Source organism: Uloborus diversus, chromosome 2, assembly GCF_026930045.1.
Source record: "Uloborus diversus isolate 005 chromosome 2, Udiv.v.3.1, whole genome shotgun sequence".
NCBI classification, from domain to species: domain Eukaryota; kingdom Metazoa; phylum Arthropoda; class Arachnida; order Araneae; family Uloboridae; genus Uloborus; species Uloborus diversus.
In genome coordinates, this window is record NC_072732.1 from 93,966,878 (window position 1) to 93,989,980 (window position 23,103).

Consider the following 23,103-nt stretch of genomic DNA (forward strand, 5'->3'; position numbering starts at 1 on the left):
TTTTTAAATTATTTTTTAAATAATTTTGTGTGTTAATAATTTTAATTAAAAATTACTGAAATATAAAGTAATGGGTAATGAATACTAATGGGTAATATATTGCATGTAAAATGAGTACCCAACTCGGTAATCCAACACAAAGCCTATGAGTCTTGATTCCATGTAAATTAAGTGATGATTATAAAAATTTTATCTCTTCTATTTTTCCAAAAATTGTATTGAATTTGCAATTGGGGTGCATTGGAAAAAAAATACTTATACAAATTCTTAAGCAATTAGTATGCGTCATAATGCACATTTTTTTTTCTTCATAGTATCTTATACTTAATTAACCATTAATTTTAAATAACAGGAACTAACAATGTTTTCGTGTTATTTAAGATTTCATTCCAATTATTTGTGAAACATATTGGAAAAAAATTTGGTATTGTTTTGTAAATTTTAAAACCTGTAATTTTGTATGTAAATTAAAGTTTATGAAATTGTTCTGTTTTTATAGTTTATTATAGCTGTATAAATTACAGTTATGTATAGAATTTAATAAAATGTTAAATACTAATTACTTGTGTGGTTTTAAAAAAGTTTCTCACCAAAGATAATGCTTGCTGCTATGTTTCATATCTTCTGTTTCTGAGTAGTAACGAACTAAGAATAACTGATTTGTCGTATAAAAGTAGAGCATGTTGGGGGGGGGGGCTTAACTGAACCAAGCACTGCTACCAGTAGTCTATTGTACTGCCGCCTGGTGGGAATGTTGTGGCTCTTAAGGTTCAGGGCCAAGTTTCCATGGCCAGGATACTTTCAATTTTTCTTGCTGCTTTTGAATGATTGATTGACTGTATATATATATATATATATATATATATATATATATATATATATATATATATATATATATATATTTATTTATTGCTTATACAAGCAGAGATGATACCACACAGTGGAAGATGCAGAATTAATGTCAATGTGAAGAAATGAACATTGGAAACTTGTTTAAAAGTTTACCAAAAGTTGGTCCAATGTAACTAAAATAAATAAACAAACAAAATAAGATTATAAAAAAAAAACTCTGGCCATAAGCAGAGGCGGAGTTTACAACTCCCCAACACCAACCGGACCTAACACTAAAGAGGCTGACAAACGCAAAAGAAGAGAGAATGATTGGAATCGTTCACTATTTATACTAGCATGCCTTGTTTGCATATGATTGGGCATCAAAGGTTAACCTAAAACTGAAACTTTACGTGTGCCGAAAGAGTTGAGAAGTTAATCTAATTTGAATAATGTCTATTTTACATTACATTAGGAGTGAGAACAAAGTTGAATATTGTTTACCGATGTCCATTATTTTTTTGTAACATCTTCAAACAGAGCCTGAATGTCTTTCGGTCACGCATGGGCCCCAAAATTTTCCGAAATGAAAAAGTTACATTTTTATGGGTTTTCTGTATTTGATGAATAATCAGTATTTAAATTTAATAGACGAAATATTTTTTCAGTCAAACCTGAAAATGAGATAGAAGAAAAAACGGACCGGTTCAGTCAATGTTTTCCAGTAGCGCAAAGCCTTAGAAACTTTCATGCTCAGACGTCGGACAGCAATTCAGACAACGTCAATCGTCTGGCTGGGGGCGCTCTCCGCCACGCCATCCCCGCCTTCCTAGCTGCATATATCAGTAGTGATCTCAGTAAACTATCATTTAGTTTGATCTAGATGTTTTCATTCTGCAACTCTTGAAATTTTCTGTCATGATATATGCTTTTGCAATGGGCAGTTTGTCTTCTCCATTTCAATGAGTTGCCATTTCGCCACAAGTTTAAGCTCTTGGATGGCAAAGCAACGGAGCCTAGTACCTCTAAAGGGCCAATTTGTCTGTGTGAAAAGTTTGTTGGCAGTCTGAAACATTACTTTCAAGCAATTTCCAGTGCACACATAGACTATTGAAAGCTGGGTAAAACTCTTCACAGTAGTCTCGGGAAAAGTTTGTGGAGCTGAATCTTGAGACAGATTTATAAGAACCAAATCATCCATGCCTAACTTCACCAGCAAATAGGTCTTCAAAGTCATGGATTGGGTCACTGTCGATGTATGGTTTGATGTCGTCGTGGTCACTGATTTGTACCAACAATGGGAAGAAGATAATTCACAGTACATCCAGTTGACTTTTGCGTGAATGTTCTGTTTTCCTTTATGGATCTATCTGTTTTGACTTCAGAATTCTTCGAACCCCAAATATTTATGTATTTATTGTCATCTTGAGTCATGGCTAAACAGTAAATTTTCTGGGTGAGCGAAAACACTATTCCGTTCGATGGCAGGGTTGTCAGCATAAAACAAAGGTTTTGGCAAGTACCTGTTATATTGTATTGCTTGGTATACAAGATTTGGGCCGTCTTAAGATGGTTTGATAGAAAGCCACATTAGCATGAATGATTTCAATATAAACTATACTATTTCTTGAAGTTCAGATGCAAGACGTTCTTCACTTATATACACAATCTGAGAGTTCTATTTGCCTTTCTCAACCACTTCAAATGTGATAAAAGCCAAGGATTTCGTACAGCCAAATCTTCTTCACAGATTCCTGATTCAATTGCCTTTGAAATATCAAATTAATGATGCTGATCTTTGCTGAACGTGTTTTGGTCCATCTCTAGGACCAGACAGTCAGTACTCTGAAAGTTAACTACCGGAAGATTCTGGCAGTCAACTAACTTTTCCCCAATTGACCCTTTAGAGGTACTAGACCTGTTGTCTTGCCATCCAAGAGCTGAGACATGTGGTGGAACGGCAACTCATTGAAATGGAAGAGACAAACTGCTCATTGCACAGTCATATATCATGACAGAAAACTACAAGTTTTGCAGACCTAAAACAGCTAGATCGAACTAAATAACAGTTTGCGGAGATCACTACTGACAGATGCAGACTGAAGAAACAATGTTGGGAGATGGCTAACTTGGTTCTAGGATAGCGGGGATGGCGTGGAGAGGAACACCCCATGCCATGCGAGTGACGTTGTCTGAATTGCTGTCCAAGGTCTGAGCATGAGAGTTTCTAAGGCTTTGCGCTACCGGAAAACATTGACTGAACCTGTCAGTTTTTTTTTCCATCTCATTTTCAGTTCGACTGAAAAAACTCTTCGTCTATTATATTTAAATACTGATTATTAATCAAATACCAAAAACCCATAAAAATGTAACTTTTTCATTATTTTGGAAAATTTTGGGGCTTATGCGCGACCAAAAGATATTAGTTTATTGAAACCAAATTTAAACACAATGTTTTGAGGTTCTGTTTAAAGACTTTACAAATTATGACATTAAGGAAACATCTAATTAATTTTTTTTTTTAATCTCAAAAATTTTTTTTTTTTTTTCATATTTTGTAAAACTTTAGGCCCTATGTCACCGGGTTGCTGAAATGTATTGGAAACTACTACTTTGAATTGAAACCCATTACGGCAAGTATATGAGTGAAAAATATCAGCTGTACAAGCTATGTAATCAGTTGGCAATATTTAAAATAATTAACAATTGTTTCAACAAATTGGAAACTGAAACAAAGATTTAAAAAATAAAAGCGGATTTACCTATAAACTAAACAAGCTATAGTTTAGCCCTTTGTTGAAGGCTCCCAACTCCCGAAAATTTCATGATTTGTTCTTTAAAAAAAAGTGTGCTTGAAACAATAAATTTCATTTTAAAGTGCTTGAAAACCTTGAAAATTTGGAATGGTGGATACATTTAAACATTTATAACAAAAGATAGGGGGTAGGGGGAGAAATGCCGAAATGTGTCAAATTTAGCTCTCCTTTCCACATCCTGCATCAAAAATATAAAAATCATGGTTCTCACTTTTCTGTAGCATATTACTTGAAATAAATTTTTCTGACTCAAATTGCTGTTTATTTAATCCCGAATGCAGTAATTTTGAAAATTCTTTAGTATTACTTGCATTTATCTTACTTCTACTGCATATTGTTACTCTGTTCAGCCTGGAAACTAAAAAAACACAACCTCTATTTTTTTTTGCACTGCTTGTTATTGAAAAAAAAAAAAAAAAATGTTGCATTGGGAAATCTATAGCCTTTTTTTCTTTTAAACTTAAAATAGTTGTTTATTGCAAAGTTATAACAATACTGTAAAACTGTACAATCAAATACTAAATTTCAGAGACTGGAAAGGCCAAAGGAAGTGCCTTAAACAATTTTAATTGTTTTCAAGCCCTTGAAACGGATTAGATGAGTCTTTGAAATTTCTAAGCAAAGTATACTTTAATTTTATTTTCTTATCAAAGGTATAAATTATGAATGATTCAAATTAGCAGCATGTTACTCTCTTGTTACCTATTTTCTAAATCTAAGCACCATTTCTTTTAAAGCAGTTTTTAATAGTGATCAGTGTTGTATTTAATTCATTGTTGTATTTGTGCAGAGCCGGCCTTAGCACATGTGGGGTCTGATTGGAGAAATTTGGTGAGGGCCCTTTACAAATTGGCTGTATGAATTCAAGAAGTCCCGACCGATTTTTCTGATTCGGGCAAGGACTCAAAACTGCCTCAATTATCTGCCTTCCTTTAAATTTCTATATCACATTTGATTTTTACTTCTTTTTATCTTAAGAAATGAATGAATGGCCCCAAAAATAAGTAATTTTTAAGAATGGAAGATAAGTAGCTCTGAGAATCTTTATGCCCAATCACAAGCAGTTGATGCATGAGAAAATTGGTGGGTCAAAAGAATTGTGGGAGTTAGGGAACGGCGTCCCTAATCCGCTGATTTTTTTCTTTCTTTTTTTGTTTTGATAAAATTGGATGATATTATGGGATTTTAACATTAATTAAATAGCCTTAAAAAAATGTGGAATATGGCCTCCAAAACAGGAACGGATGGGCACCGTAGACTTCCCTCTTCCAATTCAAAGTTTGATTATCATGAAATAACACGAGAAAAATCTATTTAGTTGGAATTTTTAGCTTTTATTTTTTGTGAAACAAATCAACCCACCCAGTAAAAAATCATTTTTCTATCGATCATTATTGTGCAACTTTGAGAAGTGAGGGGGGCAAGTCTTCACCGTTGAAAGTGAGCAGGCAATAGCCTGGCCTTGAATGTTTACAGGCCAAATTCCAGGCTACATGTATAAACGCTTAGAAGATGAATGGCAATTTGCTTTCTTTAGAATTGTTATGGATATGTTATATGCGTATCAAGCACGCAGTATTTGAAGTTTATCACTTATTTATTTTTCATAATTGTGTCTACATTCATTGTATTAAAGAAATTGTCATTGCTGTTGAGTTTTAAGATTTTTTATCTATACAATTAAAGAAAAAATAATGATAAAAGTAAATATATAAATGAAATAAATTAAAAATATAGCTCTGGAAATACCTGAAACTGCATTGCCCATGCCTTGGGATAAGGGCTCTTGACCCTTACTTCATTGCGGACCGTATTAATTGCTGATAATTATTCAAAATTTGTACTTTGCCTATCTAGTCCCCTCCCCCCCCCCGCCCCCCCCCCCCCCCCCACTACCCCACTACCTAGTTCCTTTCTCTTGACTGGAAGCTTTAGGGTACAGAGGGTACCTTAGCTATGGATTTATAATGTTCAACTGGCTATACAGTGGCTCTCAAAAGTGTTCGTACACCTACGACTTTTCACTGAAATAGGACCCCCTCCATTGGTTAGAATTAATACATAAGGTTGGGCTTAAAAAATCGTGCCCCCCCCCCCCCCCTCCCAGGAACTCAGTTCAACATCTTCCTATGATATTGATTGAATTAATCCCATTAATTGCTACATATCAGTGGTCAAAAAAACTTTTTTTTTTGTAGTTAACTGCAACTACTACTACTTTTTTAATGTAGTGACTAAAAAATACTTTTTAAATGTAGGTCTCTACTTTTTAGAGATAAATTTGGTTGGAGTAAAATATCATATTTAAACAGTGAAAGTATCAAGAAATAGCTATACATGTTTTTGGAGCCAATTTTTCATTGTTGAAAAAGTTCTACAGATTTATGAAATATTTGGAGTTTGGTTAAGTATTTAAAGTTATTTCTTTCTTCTAAGAAGTAATAGACTTCAAAAGCTTCAGAGCAGAAAGAGTTCCTCTCATTGAAATAATTGTGCACTTGTTTTATTGATTTGAATTTTAGATCATGAGCATATGCGGCTCATATGAGGGAGCAGTGGGGGGTAACTACAACTGCTCCCTCACTTTTAAAAGTAAAGAGACCTTGCCCCTCTACTTTTCTAAGTTCAAAATTAACGATTGATCATAAAATGATAAAATTGATCAATTCATGTGTTTAAAGAATGAAGAACTGACTTAATATGCATAGGTCATTTATTTTTCTCAAGTTATTATTTTATAATATGTAACATGAAGCTTTAATTAGAAGGAAGATGTCTACTGTGGCCGTTCATCCGGATTTTTGAGGTCATGGTCTTTTTTTAGTGATATAATCAGAATATAATCAGCAATAGTATTAAACTTCAAATCATAAAAAAGTCAGCCAAAGGGACACTGCCCACCTAACATGCCCCCTCCAGCCCCCAAACATACATCTTTTGACCCTCCACTTTTTTTGTGCACCAGGCACCTATGATCATGGGCATATTCTCCATTTGAAGGCATGATTACGCAGTGACCAAGAGAAAAGGGGGTAAATTACCTGCTATTCATTAATAATAAATACATCCATTAATGTTTACGTTAAATGCTTCAAATGGCGTTCATGCTCTAACACTATTGAAAAAAAAAAAAGACAGTATAGTACCAATGTCTAGAAGGGGGCTTGAGGCCCCTCTTTGTCCACCCCCACCCCTATGGGCGCCTATGACTCAGCTCTTGGTGTAACAACTGTTGTGTTATAGTGTGTATATAGAAACTGTAATGCATAATTATGGAGATATTTATACGTGAAACTCTTATTTGAATCTTTGATTGAAAACTATTATTACTATTTAATATCCAGTTCATCTTTTTAAAAAAAAGTTGGCAAACCATCTTGGGGGTAAAAGGGTTAGAGCAGTGGTGGCCAATCTTTTTCTGCCTCAGGGCCGCATCTCATAATACAGTGGGCCAGAACACAAATAAAATTTCAAAATATTTTGTTCTTTTCTAAATAATATGAGAAAATATGCAAAATTAAAGAAAATTGCAGATCAATATTTGTTGTTGTAATTACTTGATACTTTGAATGCATCTGTTTTTCAAAAACAGATTTTTGAATACTGTGCTCCAAATTTGACATTTTCACTGATCATGCTTTTTGATTTGTAACATGGAACAAAACAATAGGCCATATGGGTCAGCTTCGAGAGAGCCATAGGTTGGGCACCCTTGGGTTAGAGGAAGGAATGGTTTTTTGGGACTTTTCTGCAACAATTATTCGAAATTAAATTTCCAAAAACGCAAAATTTTAGGTGATATTCGATGATGTGAATGGGAAGGGAATTAAGTCCTAAAAAGAAGTTTGAGAAGACCTTCAGCAAAGTTGGTGGCGAGGGAGGTTCAGGGGGTGCTCCTCCCCCTGAAAAGAAGGTAGCAAAAGCAGAGTTCAGGAACTAGTCCGCAGCAATTTTTGGTAATAGAAGAACTGAAAATGGGAGAACCAGTATTTTTTCAAAATTGAACTTCTAATATTATTTAATGATGTTAATGCGATATACCAATAGTCTGGTTATTACATTCAGAGACTAGTTTCATTGTAAAAAGGATATACAATTCTGCATTTTGAAGCCTTATAACGGGTAATTGGATAGACAAAAATCTGAGGAAAAAATTGGCAAATAAAATTTTCAAAAAGTTATACTTTAAATGTGCTTTGTAATGTAAGTTAATGCTTAAAAAAAAATTGTGGACAGATTTAAAAAATAGGTAACAATAGAGATAGTGCCCATTTGAAAAATTCGTAATTTGTACACTTGATAAGAAATAAAATTGAAGCGCATTTTGCTTCGGAGTTTCAATGATTTATCTCATTCTTTTCAAGAGAGCTTTTTTCCTTTGTTTTTAGCTTCTAATTTGTTAAAATAATTGTTCATTATTTTAAGTATTGCAGCTGAATGCATAGCCTTTTTAGCCAATATTTTCATTTGTATACTTGCCCAAATGGTTTTCAGTCCAAAATAGTCATTTTAGACACATTTTCAGCACCCCAGTGAATTTTTCTACTTCTAATAGTGTTTTTTTTTCTTTCTCCCTTATCAGAAAAGGACATTAGCTATTTTCTTAATTTTCACTTCTGAACCTTTCAAAAAAGAAAATAAATAAAAAAATCGTGATTTTTATTTTAAGATTTTGGAAGGTGTGTTGTTATTATGCGGGGCCGTATCCAGGGGAGGGGGCTTGACGACCCCCACCCGAAACCGAAATGTTTTTGACCATAAAACAGAGGAAAGTTTTTTTCTTTCTTTTTCCTGATGTCAATTTTGTCTCTTATCAAGAAAATAAAGTATGAATTGTCCAAATGGCCAGATTATTACTCTTTCATTCTTATTTTCTGAATATCTACACCATTTCTTTTAAACCATTTTGTGCAATTTTTATACAGTAGGGCATTTTATGAAAAGGGGGTTGGGGATGATTGTGAAGTGATCAAAAACAAACTACACTAAAAGCCAATATGAACAAATGACGATGCACTTCTCTTTTCTCTTCTGTTGTTTTTATTCTCTGTCGATTAATGTCAACGATTTGTCAAGAAAGCAATTTTTATTTTGATTGATCTTGATTTGCAAAAGAATGCATAACTTTTAAAAGACTTTGTTTGCCTATTTTTCTTCATATTTTTGTAGTCTCAATTACCCCATATAAGGCCTCAAAATACAGATTTTTATACCTATTTTTCAAAAAATTTCCCGGGGGAGACCCCCAGACCCGCTGAAATAATGGGTGATCTTCATCCAACTTAAAGGGACACTCTCCTTTTAACCTTACCACTACAAGGTGAATAAAATAATAAACAAAAATTTAAATACAAATAACAAGTCAGAAACAGTGGAAAAATCGAGACAAAAAGTTTAAGATTTTTTATGCGTGTATGTGTGTCTATATGTATATATATATGTGTGTGTGTGTTAGAGCAATGTGCGAATCTGGGCCCCTCCCGAAAAAAATTCTGGACACGGCCTTGTTACTGTGTATAAAGTCCTCTTAAAACTGGGGCGGGACATCCCCCCCTCCCCGATAAATCTGCCAAAGGTTGGAGGCTGATTTCCTCTCATTGAAGCAGAAAGTTCCAACAAACTGGTAACTCAAGTAAATTTAGCTCACTAGCGAGACTCCGCAGTCATGAAGCAGTTCAACTCGTAAATTGAAGGCAAACTTGGGTTAAGTTACCTCCCTTTAAGCCAGAGCTAAGGCAGAACTACATGGAATATACGGCAACCCTATTGTCACATCCAGAGGGGGTTCAAGGACAAAACTGGTCTATTTTTTTTAATTTCCATTTTTTGTGCTACTTAGGTATTATTCAAGGTATGATGGAATTCATTTTTTTAAATGTATGATGCAAGGGTAACAGGACCTACGACGAAGAATCTCAATTAAATGGCCTTAGAAAAGTTTTTCAAAGAATGCAAAAAAAAAAAAAATTTTAAGTTTAATTTAACAAAAAGTAAATTTTTTCAAAGAAAGATCAACTTCTTAGGACTCGAAGTCATGAGCAAACCCAGGATTGTTTCATTGGAAGGGCCAGAAGTTTTGGGGATGAACTGCAATAAGTTTATTGAAAGGCAAAATCAATGAAGTTTTAAAAAACACCCCCCCCCCCCAAAAAAAAAAAGTTACAAGACATCAATAAATTACAAGCCCCAAAATTGGAATTTTAGGGAGTCCTTATTACCTCGTAACATTAGAGACCGAAGTGGGCATTTCGGGAGAACTGCTTCGAAACGTTTTTGAAGTTTTAGGAGTGTTTAGAAAAAATGGGGGGGGGGGGGGGGAGATTAGGTCTTCTCCTAAAGAACCTTGTTAAATTCAAGTTTCTAAATTCGATTTTTTTTTTAATTTACGACAACTTTTCAGAAACTTCGATAATTTTAAAAGTTTAGAAATTTTCCTGAAAATTTCTGAAATTGAGATCTTTTTTTTAAATTTTTATTTTCAGTGGGAGCTGTGCAAGAGACCATTTGGCCATAACCAGATCTAGTGCACTCCCCGACAAGGCATCAGTCTTTCATGTGCCACCATTAAGGTACTGATGCATGGCACAAATAGTTTTTGACGCCCAGTTTCCATCAGATGGGGGCACTTGGGCTTTCTTTGGTGCGAAATTGCACAAGGAATTTTGATTTTGCCGAAACACATACCCAAGGGAACTTTTCATGCCGCATAATCATTCAACATGGGCGCTGATGATTTTCTGCGTCTCAAAAATCCACCGATTGGCCACCTTTGGTTGATTCTGAAAAACGCAATTTTAGGCTATTTTCAGTGATGGGTGAATGGGGAGGTTCGGAACTCTGACCGGCTTTTTTTTCTAACATTGAATTACGAAAAATTCAATGTAGGCTGTCTTTGATGACATTATAGTGAAAGACTTCAGTTAACCTTCGAGAAATCTTGAAAATTGAAGTATTTTTTAACAGGCAATTTTCGACCATTTTTTGAAACATTTGGAATCAAACAGTTCTCCGATAATTTTTCGACATGGTAGTTTGTAAAAAACGATTTTGGAGTTCGTTTTGTTTTGGTGTGCAAAAGAAAGACACGTGGAGTTTCAGGGTTTTTTTTTTTTTCCCCTGAAATCTTTTCAAAAATTGAAATTGGTTTAAGGCTGTCTTCAGAGATGAAAGGTTTGGGAGCGCCCCTGCAGAAGTTTCTTGAAGCGGAACTTTAAAAGCTATTTGTGGAGACGCGAAGAGAATGTTAAAGTATTCTCAACCAGAAATCTTTTAAAATTGAAGTCTTATAAAACGTATCTTTGGCCGTCTTTGATGATGTTTGGAAAAAGTCAAGGCTCGGCCTTGCTTTCCCCAGAAATGTTTTTATGTTGAAGTTTTAGAAATGCTAATGTAGGCTATGTATTGAAATATTAGGAGATGGGTGTGTATTCTCGGTAATGCTTTGAAATTGAAGGCCAAGAAATTCATTTTTAATGCTATATGTTTGATGACCAAGGTTTCAGAGATCTCCTGGAAAGTTTCGACATAGATGGTCTGTAAACACAATTTTAAATTATCTTTATATTACTAAGAGTAGAGAATGGAAGATTCGGGAGCTCTCCCATTTAAAGCAAATTTTTAAGCTTTTTTTTTTTTTTTTTTGTTGAAATGTTACGCAAAGGAAGGAGGCTCTGAAGTTCCATATTGGAAACACTTTGAAATTAAATCCCTCAAAATTCATTTCAGGCTATTTTTAGACCAGTTCGAGGAGAAAGAGGTAAGTCACCCGACTCGGAAATTTTTCTAACCTGAAGTCCTTGAAAAAGAAATTAAAAGTGATCCTTGCTAAAATTAAGATGGGAGGTTGAAGTTGGCTCTCCCCCGGAAAATTTCCAAAATTCAAGGCCAAAGAACGCAATTTTAGGATCTCTTTGGTCAAGAGGGTTCGGCCTCATAACCCTGGAATGTGCTTAAGCCTCTTCGCTCCCCCCCTTGGATGCGCCTCATCCCAAAGTACAGACAATTCATTGTGTAAAACACAAACCCTGTACCTTAATGCTTGTTTGTAATTCACACCCTTTCAGGGAGCAAGGGCAGATCATATGCGCACTCGGAACATTATATGAGGATCTATTTTTGCTTTACGGAAAAGTAGATCCTACATACCTTGGGTTCGAAAAGAGCAACCGTCCGATATGGGGTTAACCGATGATTAACCGGTAGCGTTTATTACGTCCGCGGTCGCAGTCCAAGGACATAAAGAGGGGGGGGGGATTCTCTGTTCGAACATACACATATTGTAATCAGTTAACCATTGACAAGCTTTTGGGACTTACCTGGGATAATTGGATCAGCTGAGCCAGTTGCTGGTTATTTATATGAAAAGCTTTTCACTCTTCGTAATGTTTTACTTTAAACATAATATGAAACTAGTCCACTCAGATAGCACTCCAGCTATTTAAGGCTACGTTTGCATACCTCGACCGGTAGCTAAATGGAACACTGTGGTTGGTTACCGGTTGACCAATTGAGGTAAGCGAACGCACCCTATGTAGGTAAATATTTTGGATTGCGGCGACTGGCAACACCATACTTTTAATGTTTGTAAACAAAAAGAATTTTCCTTGGTCTTAAATAATTTTCAAATTCGTTCTCTGATTCTGACGCAAGGATCACAAACAGAGTTTGTAGAGTCTGTCTGTAAAAAATGTTTTTTCTTTTGCCTATGAAGCTCTTCAGTTGTTTCATACTTATGACACAAATGTTTTTACTCTAAACTCTATTGCTTGTTTAGCAATGCATATTATAAATTCGCTTCGTGGTTTTAACCGAATCCTTCTATTTGAAGGTCCTTTATGTAAACCGTACTTTGTTCGTGATTTCAATAGACATTTTTCTGTAACTATTGCAAAAAATTCTTTTTTTGAATGGGATAAAAGAGGTGGCTTTGAATATCCTGTTTTTTCAAAAAAGACATGGCAAGAACACATTAGAGATGGACGGAAGATATTTTTTGAAGAGTGCAAATTGTTTCTGAAAGAAATCGATGAAACCTTTCATCAGGATCGCAAATTGTATCAAGATGGAGACTCAGATGTATTTTTTAGGTTTGATTCTGAGGTATGTAGTATACTAATTTGTAAAGCAATGTATTAAACCTTTAATATCAGTTTTTGTTAAGGAAGTCCTTCAATTAACTAGTCTATGTATAGGTTTTAAAATGCAGTAAAAAAGTCATGTCATCATGATGTCAGAGTAGCCACTCTGAATCATAACAGGAAGCTTTTTTGTGCTGTAAGTTGTTTTGGGTTTTTGGTTTTTTTTTTCCAACTTTGTTCTTGTCTTACAATACCTGAAATATTGTTATGCAAGAACTAAGCTGGTATGGTATCCCATAATTTTTTTACTAGGCAGGGGTGTAGTGAGGCCGGAATATGACGGTGTAGCTTACCCGTACTTCTCTATTAGGTGGAAAGCAGTAGTACCAGAATATTATTGATACAGTAGAGTCTTGAAAATCCGACGTAATCAGGGCTTACACCACCTCGAATTACTGAAAACTTGGATTATCCGAAAAATTTATGCTGATTAAAATTCATCACTGAAACATAAACCTAAATTGTGTTTTTAATTACCTCTGAACGAATTTTGATTTTTTTTTTCACTACGTCTGTATACATATTTATGTGTGTAAATTTGTAGACAAGCAAACATGCATTTTGACAGTGCCCTAATCCATTTCGATAAGTTGTGTCATAACCTCTGTATGTATATGCTTGCGAGCGTATGTATATATGCATCTTGCATAAAACACAAAAAACGGTTAGAAGGTTTAAATTTCATTAAGACTGGTGCGGCGTCATGAGCCTTGTATTTTGTCTGAGATCGGGTATGCCAAAAAGCATGATTTCACGTTCTTTGTTTTAAATCTATGTTCCTTTTACGTATTAAGTTTTTGTCCACAAGCCATCTCTTAATCCATATTTCGAAGTCAAAGAATATATTATGACACTTAAGGGAGTGTTGTTGGCACCAACCTCTCAGTGCATTTTTTATTGTTTATTGCATGCAGTTAAATAAGTTTAAAAGTAGGAAAAGATTATTCTTTTCTGTTTTTAATGAAAATCACTTTTTGGGGACTAAAAAATGAACTGAGAATATAAAGTAACACCTCGAATTAAGAGAAACCTCGAACTTTCGAGACTAGGATTTTCGAGACTCTACGGTACTTACATATTAACGTCACCACCACAGAAGTTGTGCTAATGTACCAATAAAGAGCAATCACTTGGCACATTTGTTGTTTGCCTGTGCACATAGTTATCTTTTGGATTCTTTGTTGCTTGTTTTGGCTACAAGAAAAATCGCCAGGTATTATAAAAAAGGCCAAATCTGTAACTGTAGTGGCTTTAATACGTAAGTACTACATTATTACATGTAATACAATTTTTTCAAATTTTACTTGAAGATCCAAATATTTTCAAAATAGTCTATTTTAAAATTTGGGCCAACAAACATTGGGGCTTGACAAAGAATTCAAAGTTTATTTTTATTAATTAGGGTCAGCTCTTGGCCAATATAATTAACAATTAAAGAACTGTTTGCAAATTGAAAATGCATTAAAAGTTCTTGAAAGCAGGATTGGGTTTTGGACTGTCCAAAACTGGTTTAGGACAGGACAAGTGGTTTTTATCGTCCAGAAGTGTCTTAAACTGTCCAAAACTATGCTAAAGCTAAAGGTAATCAAATATAAAAGTAATCAAATCAATTCCTATTTACTGCAATATTCATGATGCTTAAATACAAATATTAATGAGGTTTAATTCATAAGTATTTGATAATATTTTTCTACAAAATGTTCATTTAAAAATATTTTTTTAAAAATTGCTAATAACTCCATTACATAAATCTTCCTTATGTAACAGTTGGTAGAGTTATGAAAGGACATTCCGACAGAACTCATTTCAGATCCATTTATAACTCAAAAGAATGTTATCAAATGAGGCAGTGAGAAGCAAAGGGGTGCAAGTGGACATTTTCAAGTTTTGAGTAAAAGGTGTGTGTCTAGGTAGGCTTTTATTGAAAAGTGTTTCTATATTATTCTGTATTGCAGCACCTACCAGGGCTACTCTTGTCCCAAGACAGGGGAGAGGTCCACCTACCATGTGTACTGGTTATCTCCAAATTTTTAATTTTGGCACTTACATCCCTTTGCTTTTCACTGCCTCAAATGTGCAATGTTTAGGTGGAAAAAAAAATACTGATTTGTAGAAATAAGTTTTTTTGCTATGTTTTAACGAAAATTATTTTTTAAATCATAGATTAAAGAACAGGAAATTGATAATTAAACTCTTATTCTTAATGTAATACATTCATATTTTTTTATTCTGTAACTACAAAAACTGTCATTTATTGCATTTAAGTCTTCAATTATTGCACTGTATTTTGAACACTTTCATTTGCACACATGCACAAAAGTCGAAAAATTTGGTTTATGTTTAAAAAAAAAAAAAAAAAACTCATGGGTAAAAATAGAAATTTTTATTGAAGAATTTAATGTCTATGTAACTAGATTAAAATTAGCTGTATAAAAACACTTGAATGTTCACATTGAATATATATATTAAATAGTCAAAAAAAAAACATAATAATAATAATAATTAATAACTTTGACACATTTTGTTGTTTTTGTTATTTTTTTACAAAATATAGTTTATCAAATAACAGTTTTGGACACTTTCAGAAAGTTTTCAACACAAGGGTTAAAAAACCTTGCCAACCCTACTTTCATTCGCGCACATGCATAAACATAGGGAAATTTGGTTACCATTATCAAAAAGAAAATAAATAAAATTGAATTCATGCATACAATTTTAAATTTTAATCAAGAATTCAACTTCTATGAAACTAGATTAAAATCAGCTGCATAAATAAGTTGAATGTTCACATTAAATGCATTCAATATAAAACATTACTTTGAAACATTTTATTCTGTTTTTGATGTTTTATCACAAAATACAATATCTTTAAAATATAGTTTTAGACACTTCCGGACAGGACGATAAAAACCAGGGTTTTACCGTCCTGTCCTAAAGTGTCTAAACCTATATTTTTTACGATATTGTCCAAAACCTTGCCAACCTGGTTTCTAGCATTTCTAGTTAAGAGAAAAAGCATCTGAGCTATCAATTTTGAGCTAAAATGGTAAACCAGCAAATATATCTCCTAGGTTTGAAGCCAATTCACTATGCTAAGAGTATCGATTGCGTTTTTCCAAAACCTTTCTCATGATATTGAGATGTTTTGGATGACCGTGGATCTTCAAATCAGGGTGTCGACTCATCAGTGATTATTCTACATGTGATAACCTTTATGCTAATTAAAGTTAATTGTCTATTAATAGACCAGCCAAAATTAGATAATTTTGTGAATGACTGACTGTGATGTCACAGGTCAGCCTGCTTATTAGTAAATGTATGTGGGATGCAAATAAATGGTGTCAAAGTCATTTGAAGCAGTGAGAAGCTAAGGGATGTAAGTGACAAAATAAAAAATTTGCAGATAACCAGTACACAAAGGATAGAACATTTCCTCTATTTTGGGGTAAGAAATAGTACTCTATTGTGAAACCTGTGTCTAATAATACTGTTCATACAATAAGCCTGTATATAACAATATTTTCTCTTGTCCCGGCCAAATTCTCATTTACTTAATGTATTTTCAACCTCCCTATAGCAATATATATATATATATATATATATATATATATATATATATATATATATATATATATATATATATATATATATATATATATATATATATATATATATATATATAATCACATTCTGTTCATTTTCTTCTATAACAATAATTTATGCATTTTTCAAAAAAAAAAAAAAACTAGTTTTTAATTAACACAGCTTTTTTCTATCTTAGAAACTACATATTAAATAGGAGCTAACAAAAGATGGAATTTTCTTAGCAAAATGTTAAGAAAATTCAAGACAATTGGGAAAAAGCTAAACTGTACTAGCATCCAATAGAAAAATAATTAAAACATGTCTAGTATGTATATAAGTTTTCAATCCTTATTTTTTCGAACTAAATAAACGCCTGAATTTTTTTAAATGGTAAAATTAGCCCTTTATTAATTTATTATTATACATTTCTGTATCTTACTCCAATTTTAAATTTCTTGGATCAAGTTCAGGTTTCAAAATAAAACTATATATAACATACACTTTATATATAAGGGAGGTGGTTTTTTTTTGCATAAATGTTCAAGTGGTCTATAACAATAACCTGTCTATAACAATATTGTTTTTAGATCATAACTGTGTCATTATAGTCAAGTTTTATTGTAGTAGCCCTGGTAGGTGCTGTTACACAACATGATTTAGAAAAAAACTTCCATGAAAGCCTACCTAGGATCTGAAATTCACAAATACATTTTACTCAAAACTTTAAAAAAGTCCACTTACATCCCTTTGCTTCTCTCTGCCTCATTTATGGGAGTTTCTTGAATTTATTTTATGTTTTTAGTCTTATTAATATTTAAATTTTACTTTTTTTTAAAAATTTTAATATTGTTGATGTCATCATTTTAACCAATGGATAGGTAAACAAGTAAATTTTTGTTGTCACAAGACAACAACAAAATAAATTTTAAATGCATCTATCTGAAAAGTAATGTTTATTTATAGTGATTTTGCACAATATCATTTATGGAGTTCAATTCTTTTCTGGAGAATCCGCCACCTTTCACCCATATAACAAAGCATGTCAACAGTGGTTTATAAGTTAATTTTTCCCCCTCATTCTTACATTCCAACAAGAAAACATTTAGCAATACAGCGCTGATGGTGTTATAAATATTGAAAGATCTTAGTTTCAGATGAGTTTTTCCTGCTGCAAAAGACATTTAAAGTTACTGTTTGTTATATCTTTGTGTCTTGAATCCTTCTTGATTGAACTAAACTTTAAAAAGTGAAATTTTATATGTATTTTGGAAATATGCAGCATTAATTTATTCGTTGCTGCCAATTTTATTCTGTATCAAAGATTATTATTTTTTATTACTTTCTTTTCTAGGATTGCCTAAAAAAATGGAGAGTGTCTTCAGACAAGTCAAACAGAGAAGGCAACAGCACATGCAGTTTGGAAATAAATGACAAAGGGAAAGGAGTATTTTATGGTAACATTGATACCACACCCCCAAAGGATGGCAAAAACAGATTTGCTGGATACTGTGCGATGAAAACTCTGCCAAAGATGGTACATACATCTTTTTTTGTTCACAATAGTAACTTTTCCTTCAATTTGTTTTTTCTCATTAGAGCTTGAGATATATACACTAAAAACAACTAAAATCAGGGTCTGACAATGATGAACTTTGGACCATGGCCTAAGCCTTTTAGGCCCCTCCCCCTAAACCACTATCTTAACTTCTGGTTGGTTTGTTTGATTTTTCATACATTAAGTGAAATTTAAAAATAAGGAGTACAGTCGACTCCCGCTACAACGCGATCCGACTTATGCGAAATGGCTACAACGCGAGTTTTTCAGGAGTAACGAATTTTAGAGCTAAAGCGAATTTCTCGCTGTCAACACGCGAAAATATTTGGAAAGGAATTGTGATGCTAAGTATCGGCGTTGTTATTGACTACTAAACATTGACTTTGTGAATGTACTTTCATCCTTTTAGCATCACTGACTGCGCAAGTTCCAACACACTGCACAACACAGCTTCATTAGTGTATCAGCATTCCTCATATATTTTTCATTTATTTGTTCTAAATATGAAAGCTGATGAAATATTGTGGCACCTAAATACGCTGTTTCATCTAAAGTGTAAAGATGGAAATAAAAAGCGAAAGTTTGTGAGAATTTAAGGAAAGGTAAATATTCTTGATATGAAAATGCTTTTGAACAACTAGAAAGTAAATCGCAGGTAGTACGACAATTAGGAATGAGTGAATCTTTCATATGGATAATTAAAAATCAACAGAAGGCAATCCATATCAGTCCAGACCTTAAGTTTTAATATGAAGCTCGCAGAGTAGTGTTTAAGCAAAATTCAAACAATATGAAATTGGAATCTGTTCTTGTATTGTAGTTTATAGAGACCTTAAAAGAGGGGTGTTTGTTACCATAGATGTAAATGTTATAAAAGTAAGACGCTACTTTTATTATTGAGTAGCTTACTACTACTTTTTTTTAATTAAGTAGACGAGGCTACTGTATTTAAAAATATATTAGAATGACGATCAGACTTCGCAGCATAAATCATCATCTTTAATTTTTAAACTCTAAATGTAACTTATTGTATCTACTGAAAAAGTACTCTTACAGTGCAGTGCTTTGTTATTATTACATACTTTACAAATCATACTGTTTTATTTTTATGTCTATCTCTCCCATGATCACTGATTTTGCGCATCGTAACAGTATTTTACGTTGAATAGTGCAGCTTTTTAAAAAAATAGGGTAAGCATTCAGCTCTTTATGTAAAAAACGGCAATGTATAGTTACTAAATGGTCTAAAATAGTTTAAAAGGTGTTTAAAAATGTCTAAAATGTTTGAGTATGTTAATAAAGAAATCATATACACAACACTTTTCCACAACGCGAAATTTCAACTTACGCGAGGAGTCTAGGAACGCATCTTTCGCGTACGTCGGGATCCGACTGTAATTTGATTTTCCTATAACAATGCTTTTGAGCTTTTGTTAAAAAAATAGTAATGAAAAGGATTGTACTAGAGTGTTTTGAGTGAAAGTAGTGAGTTTTGGGCCCCCTTTAGTTCAAGGACCAGGGTGGTCATTCCAAGCTCGCCAGCTTGCGAGATCGAGATTTTCGCTCACGTGATCGGTTGTGACGTAGAAATGTCGCAAAGTCGTTTTCTTATCTACTCGAACTTAGCTTTCGGCTAGGTTCGAGTAGATTAGAATACGACTCTGCGACATTTCTACGTCACAACCGATCACGTGAGCGAAAATCTCGATCTCGCAAGCTGGCGAGCTTGGAATGACCACCCAGGACCCAGACGTCATGTGATAGTAGGGTTTTGCCTAAAATATACACTAAAAATTTCAAAATGTACAGTAAACGTTTTCTTCAAAAGAAAAGTCATTATTTCTGAATAAGAGACGATTGGCTTTTCTGTTTTTGCCTTTTGTTATTAAAGTGATAAATATAAATCAAAAGAATTGTTTTCACAGAAAATGGTTGCCATAAACATTTGAGAATTTTTCTGAATCTCGTGGTGCAAATTGGCGTAATATAGCTGCAAAAAAAAAAAAAAACATTTTTATTCTAACAGAATTTGGAGTTTTCGCTTTATACAATATGGCTGATTTTTTTCTTTATTATTTGCTACTTCCTTCAGATTGATGGGTGAAATTTAATACCTCAACAATGCAACAGCTTGTAAAAAATGTTAAGAAGGTTAAAATAAAATCAAGAAGAATCCAATCTCTAATTAGGCAACAACATAAGGGATAAGTTGTTCATAAACTTTACTCATCATTTAAAAAAAAAAATTAAAATATTTGAGGACCATATTCGAGGTCTTGGCATGCATGTGTCCACAGGCCAAATAAAAAAGGAAGCACTGATCATTGGCTTGACAGCATATTCAGAACTGAATAAAGGTCTTGAAGTTGATTCTCATATAAAAACATCCCACTTCATGGAAAATCATGTATTGGGCTCAAGGATGCTGCACTTTTATGATGATGCATTTTTGGAGCTTATGAAGTCTTACCTTATGCTTAGAAAGTCCTTTATAATGTAGTTTACGAGAAGTTTGTTTTTACTTGATTAGGTTGTTAGTGAAAGCTGAATGAAATGCGTGAGCATATGTATAATCAGGCTCTTGTTGATCAATAGTTCAGATTTTGTTTTAATAATGCTTGGCTTTAGTTAGTTAACCTCAGGACCCAAGTATAGCCGTGGACATTTTATAATTAGTAAAAACCAATTTCCATGTGATGAGTGACTGATTTCAACTTTTGTGCTTGATATTTTAAATTTTGTCTAACATTATTATGAATTGCAGATTTCAGATACAGATCTTTGTCCCAATTTAGTATCCAAGACTATTATTCTTCCATTGTTGTGTAAGTCAAGATAGGAAATTAATTTGTACTGTAATAATTTTCTTTGTTCTAATAGCCACTACATTCATCAGTTCGTTTGTGTGCCAGATGAAAGACTACACAACAGTTTAGCTGGTATTTTAAAGTTATTCTTTAAACTATTAATTGAATTTAAAACATTAGTTGAATTTCATTTTTATCAATAGTACTTTCTCTTCAACAGTAAAAGGATATTGTGTTAAGTTTATGAATTTTTATAATGTCAACTTCACTTCAGTCACAGGAATTCATTTTTTTTCTCTTATTTATAGAAATCATTTCTAAGGGAAGATGTTTATGACTGGACTGCCTTCACACATTTGGAATTGAGAGTAAAAGGTGATGGCCGTAATTATGCAGTGCATTTAGGCATCGCAGCATATTTTGATGTTTCTTGGTTTGATATGTATACATATACATTGCACACACATGGTGGACCATACTGGCAAGTCATTAGGGTATGTATTAATGTTGTGAACGGGTTATTTAAAAAAAAGCTTCAAATTTGTAAATGTGTGAGGGGAAAGGGGGGGGGGATTTCTTACTCTTTGTTTTATTTTTTATTAGTAGTTTTAATTTTAAGAATTACTTGAACAAAAAATGTCCAAAAGAGATTTCATTAGTAATTTTGTGGGCAATAATTCAGGTCTAATGGCTTCAAAAACAGTTTTTTTGCCTTATGGAATGTATTTTCATGCAAAAATATTTATCTGCAATTAGGGGTGCCGACTAGTAAAAATTATTTTGGGCTGGACCTTACTGGGATACCAGGGATATGGAAACCCCTGAGGTGAAGGTGGGTCCAAAATTTTTCAGATTTTTGTGCCTTGAAAATGCAGGTTGGTTTTTGGTTTATTTGTAACATACATGTCAAGGTTGTGTGCTTGATCATGCAGGACCCGTTTATGAACGTGTGTCCAATATGACAGATAGCATAGTACAGGCAAAGTGTAGAACAGAATTAACAGCATAGAAAAGGAAGTTACAACTAGGGCTTAGAGGGGGAATCGAACCCACCACCTCAGGATTGCTAGAATGATGGGCTTTCCAACTGCGCTATCAAGGCCCCCCAAAAAATGCAGTTTTACATATTTTCTGGTACATACTATTTACCCAAACCAGTAATATGTCACATAGCATTTTCAAATTAAATGGAATCAAAAATTGGGATAGGAATTTTCTGGTTTGGTTAAGACTATGTCACTTGCTTTAGGGGCTCTTTTTTTTGGCATGCCGTGCAGTGGGCATATTGTCTCAAAGCAACAGTAGGATACCTTACTGTTATTCTTGGGATTACATATCTTACTGTTGCTCTGAGGCTACAATATACTGCTTAAAACTAAATCATGGTTTAAGTTAAGGGGAATGAATTCCTTTGAAAGCTTATTGACTCCTTTAAAGAAAAACAAATGCAACCAAGGTTTAATCCCTTCTTTCTACATGTGTATGTCTAAAATAGTTATTTTCGTCAAAAACTTCTACTTGTAGCAATCTATTTTTTTTTTTTTGCTCAGCATGCATATTTTACAAGGCTTCTGAAAAAAGGGACTTTCTGTGAAATCCGGAATATTTTAGCATTATTAGTTCAGTACAGTCTTTTTCAGAGACCAGCAGGAAATGACATCAGAAGCATGAAAACATATGAAATAGACCATGTAAAATCAGGGTTCTACTGTATATACATTAAAATTTGTATAAAAAACTAGGAAAAAAACCTTGAATACTTTTTCATCAAGTTTTTTTTAAAACCATACATCAACTGCAACTAAAAATTTAAGCTGCATATTGTGCTAATTGATTGTACCAACTTCAACATCTTTCTATTACTATGTACGAAATATTTATATGAAATTTGTACAGCAATGTGAAAAGATCAGTTTATTTTCAGCATACTTTTTATGTATATATGAAAAAAAAAAGCAATAATATGCTGTATTTTATTTTAGATACCATTTTCAAGATTTTATTTAACATCAAAAGGAAGAATTCAAGACAAGCAGTGCCCAATGCCTTTGTATCAAGTAAATACAGTTTGTATATTAGCTGCAGGTGTTCCTGGGCCGTTTCGTTTAGAAATCGATTATATTGGGTGTCATGTAGATCATCGACATAAGGAAATATTTGCTTATGAACTGTACAAGCTTCCTAAAGAATATGTATCTTCTTGATGAATCAATAATGGGAAAAAATTATATAGTCAGTACTTGCAACATGTAAAATAGCTGAAATGTATTTTATTTATTGGAAATATAAATTCATTAGTGTTATTAAGTATTTTCAACATATTTTTTTTCCAAAACAATTTAATTCATGCTTCTAGTCATGAATTTACAAAA

General features: G+C 33.3%; 1 protein-coding gene across 1 annotated transcript; it reads left to right on the top strand.

The window, feature by feature from the left end:
• The first annotated feature begins 12,212 nt into the window (after positions 1–12,212).
• LOC129217174 (complex I intermediate-associated protein 30, mitochondrial-like) lies at positions 12,213–22,953 on the top strand. The gene is made up of 4 exons (XM_054851435.1): positions 12,213–12,746; positions 17,721–17,903; positions 21,040–21,225; positions 22,714–22,953. The coding sequence occupies exons 1-4, from the start codon at positions 12,423–12,425 to the stop codon at positions 22,933–22,935; spliced, it is 915 nt and encodes a 304-aa protein (XP_054707410.1). The 5' UTR covers positions 12,213–12,422; the 3' UTR covers positions 22,936–22,953.
• Positions 22,954–23,103: the final 150 nt, after the last annotated feature.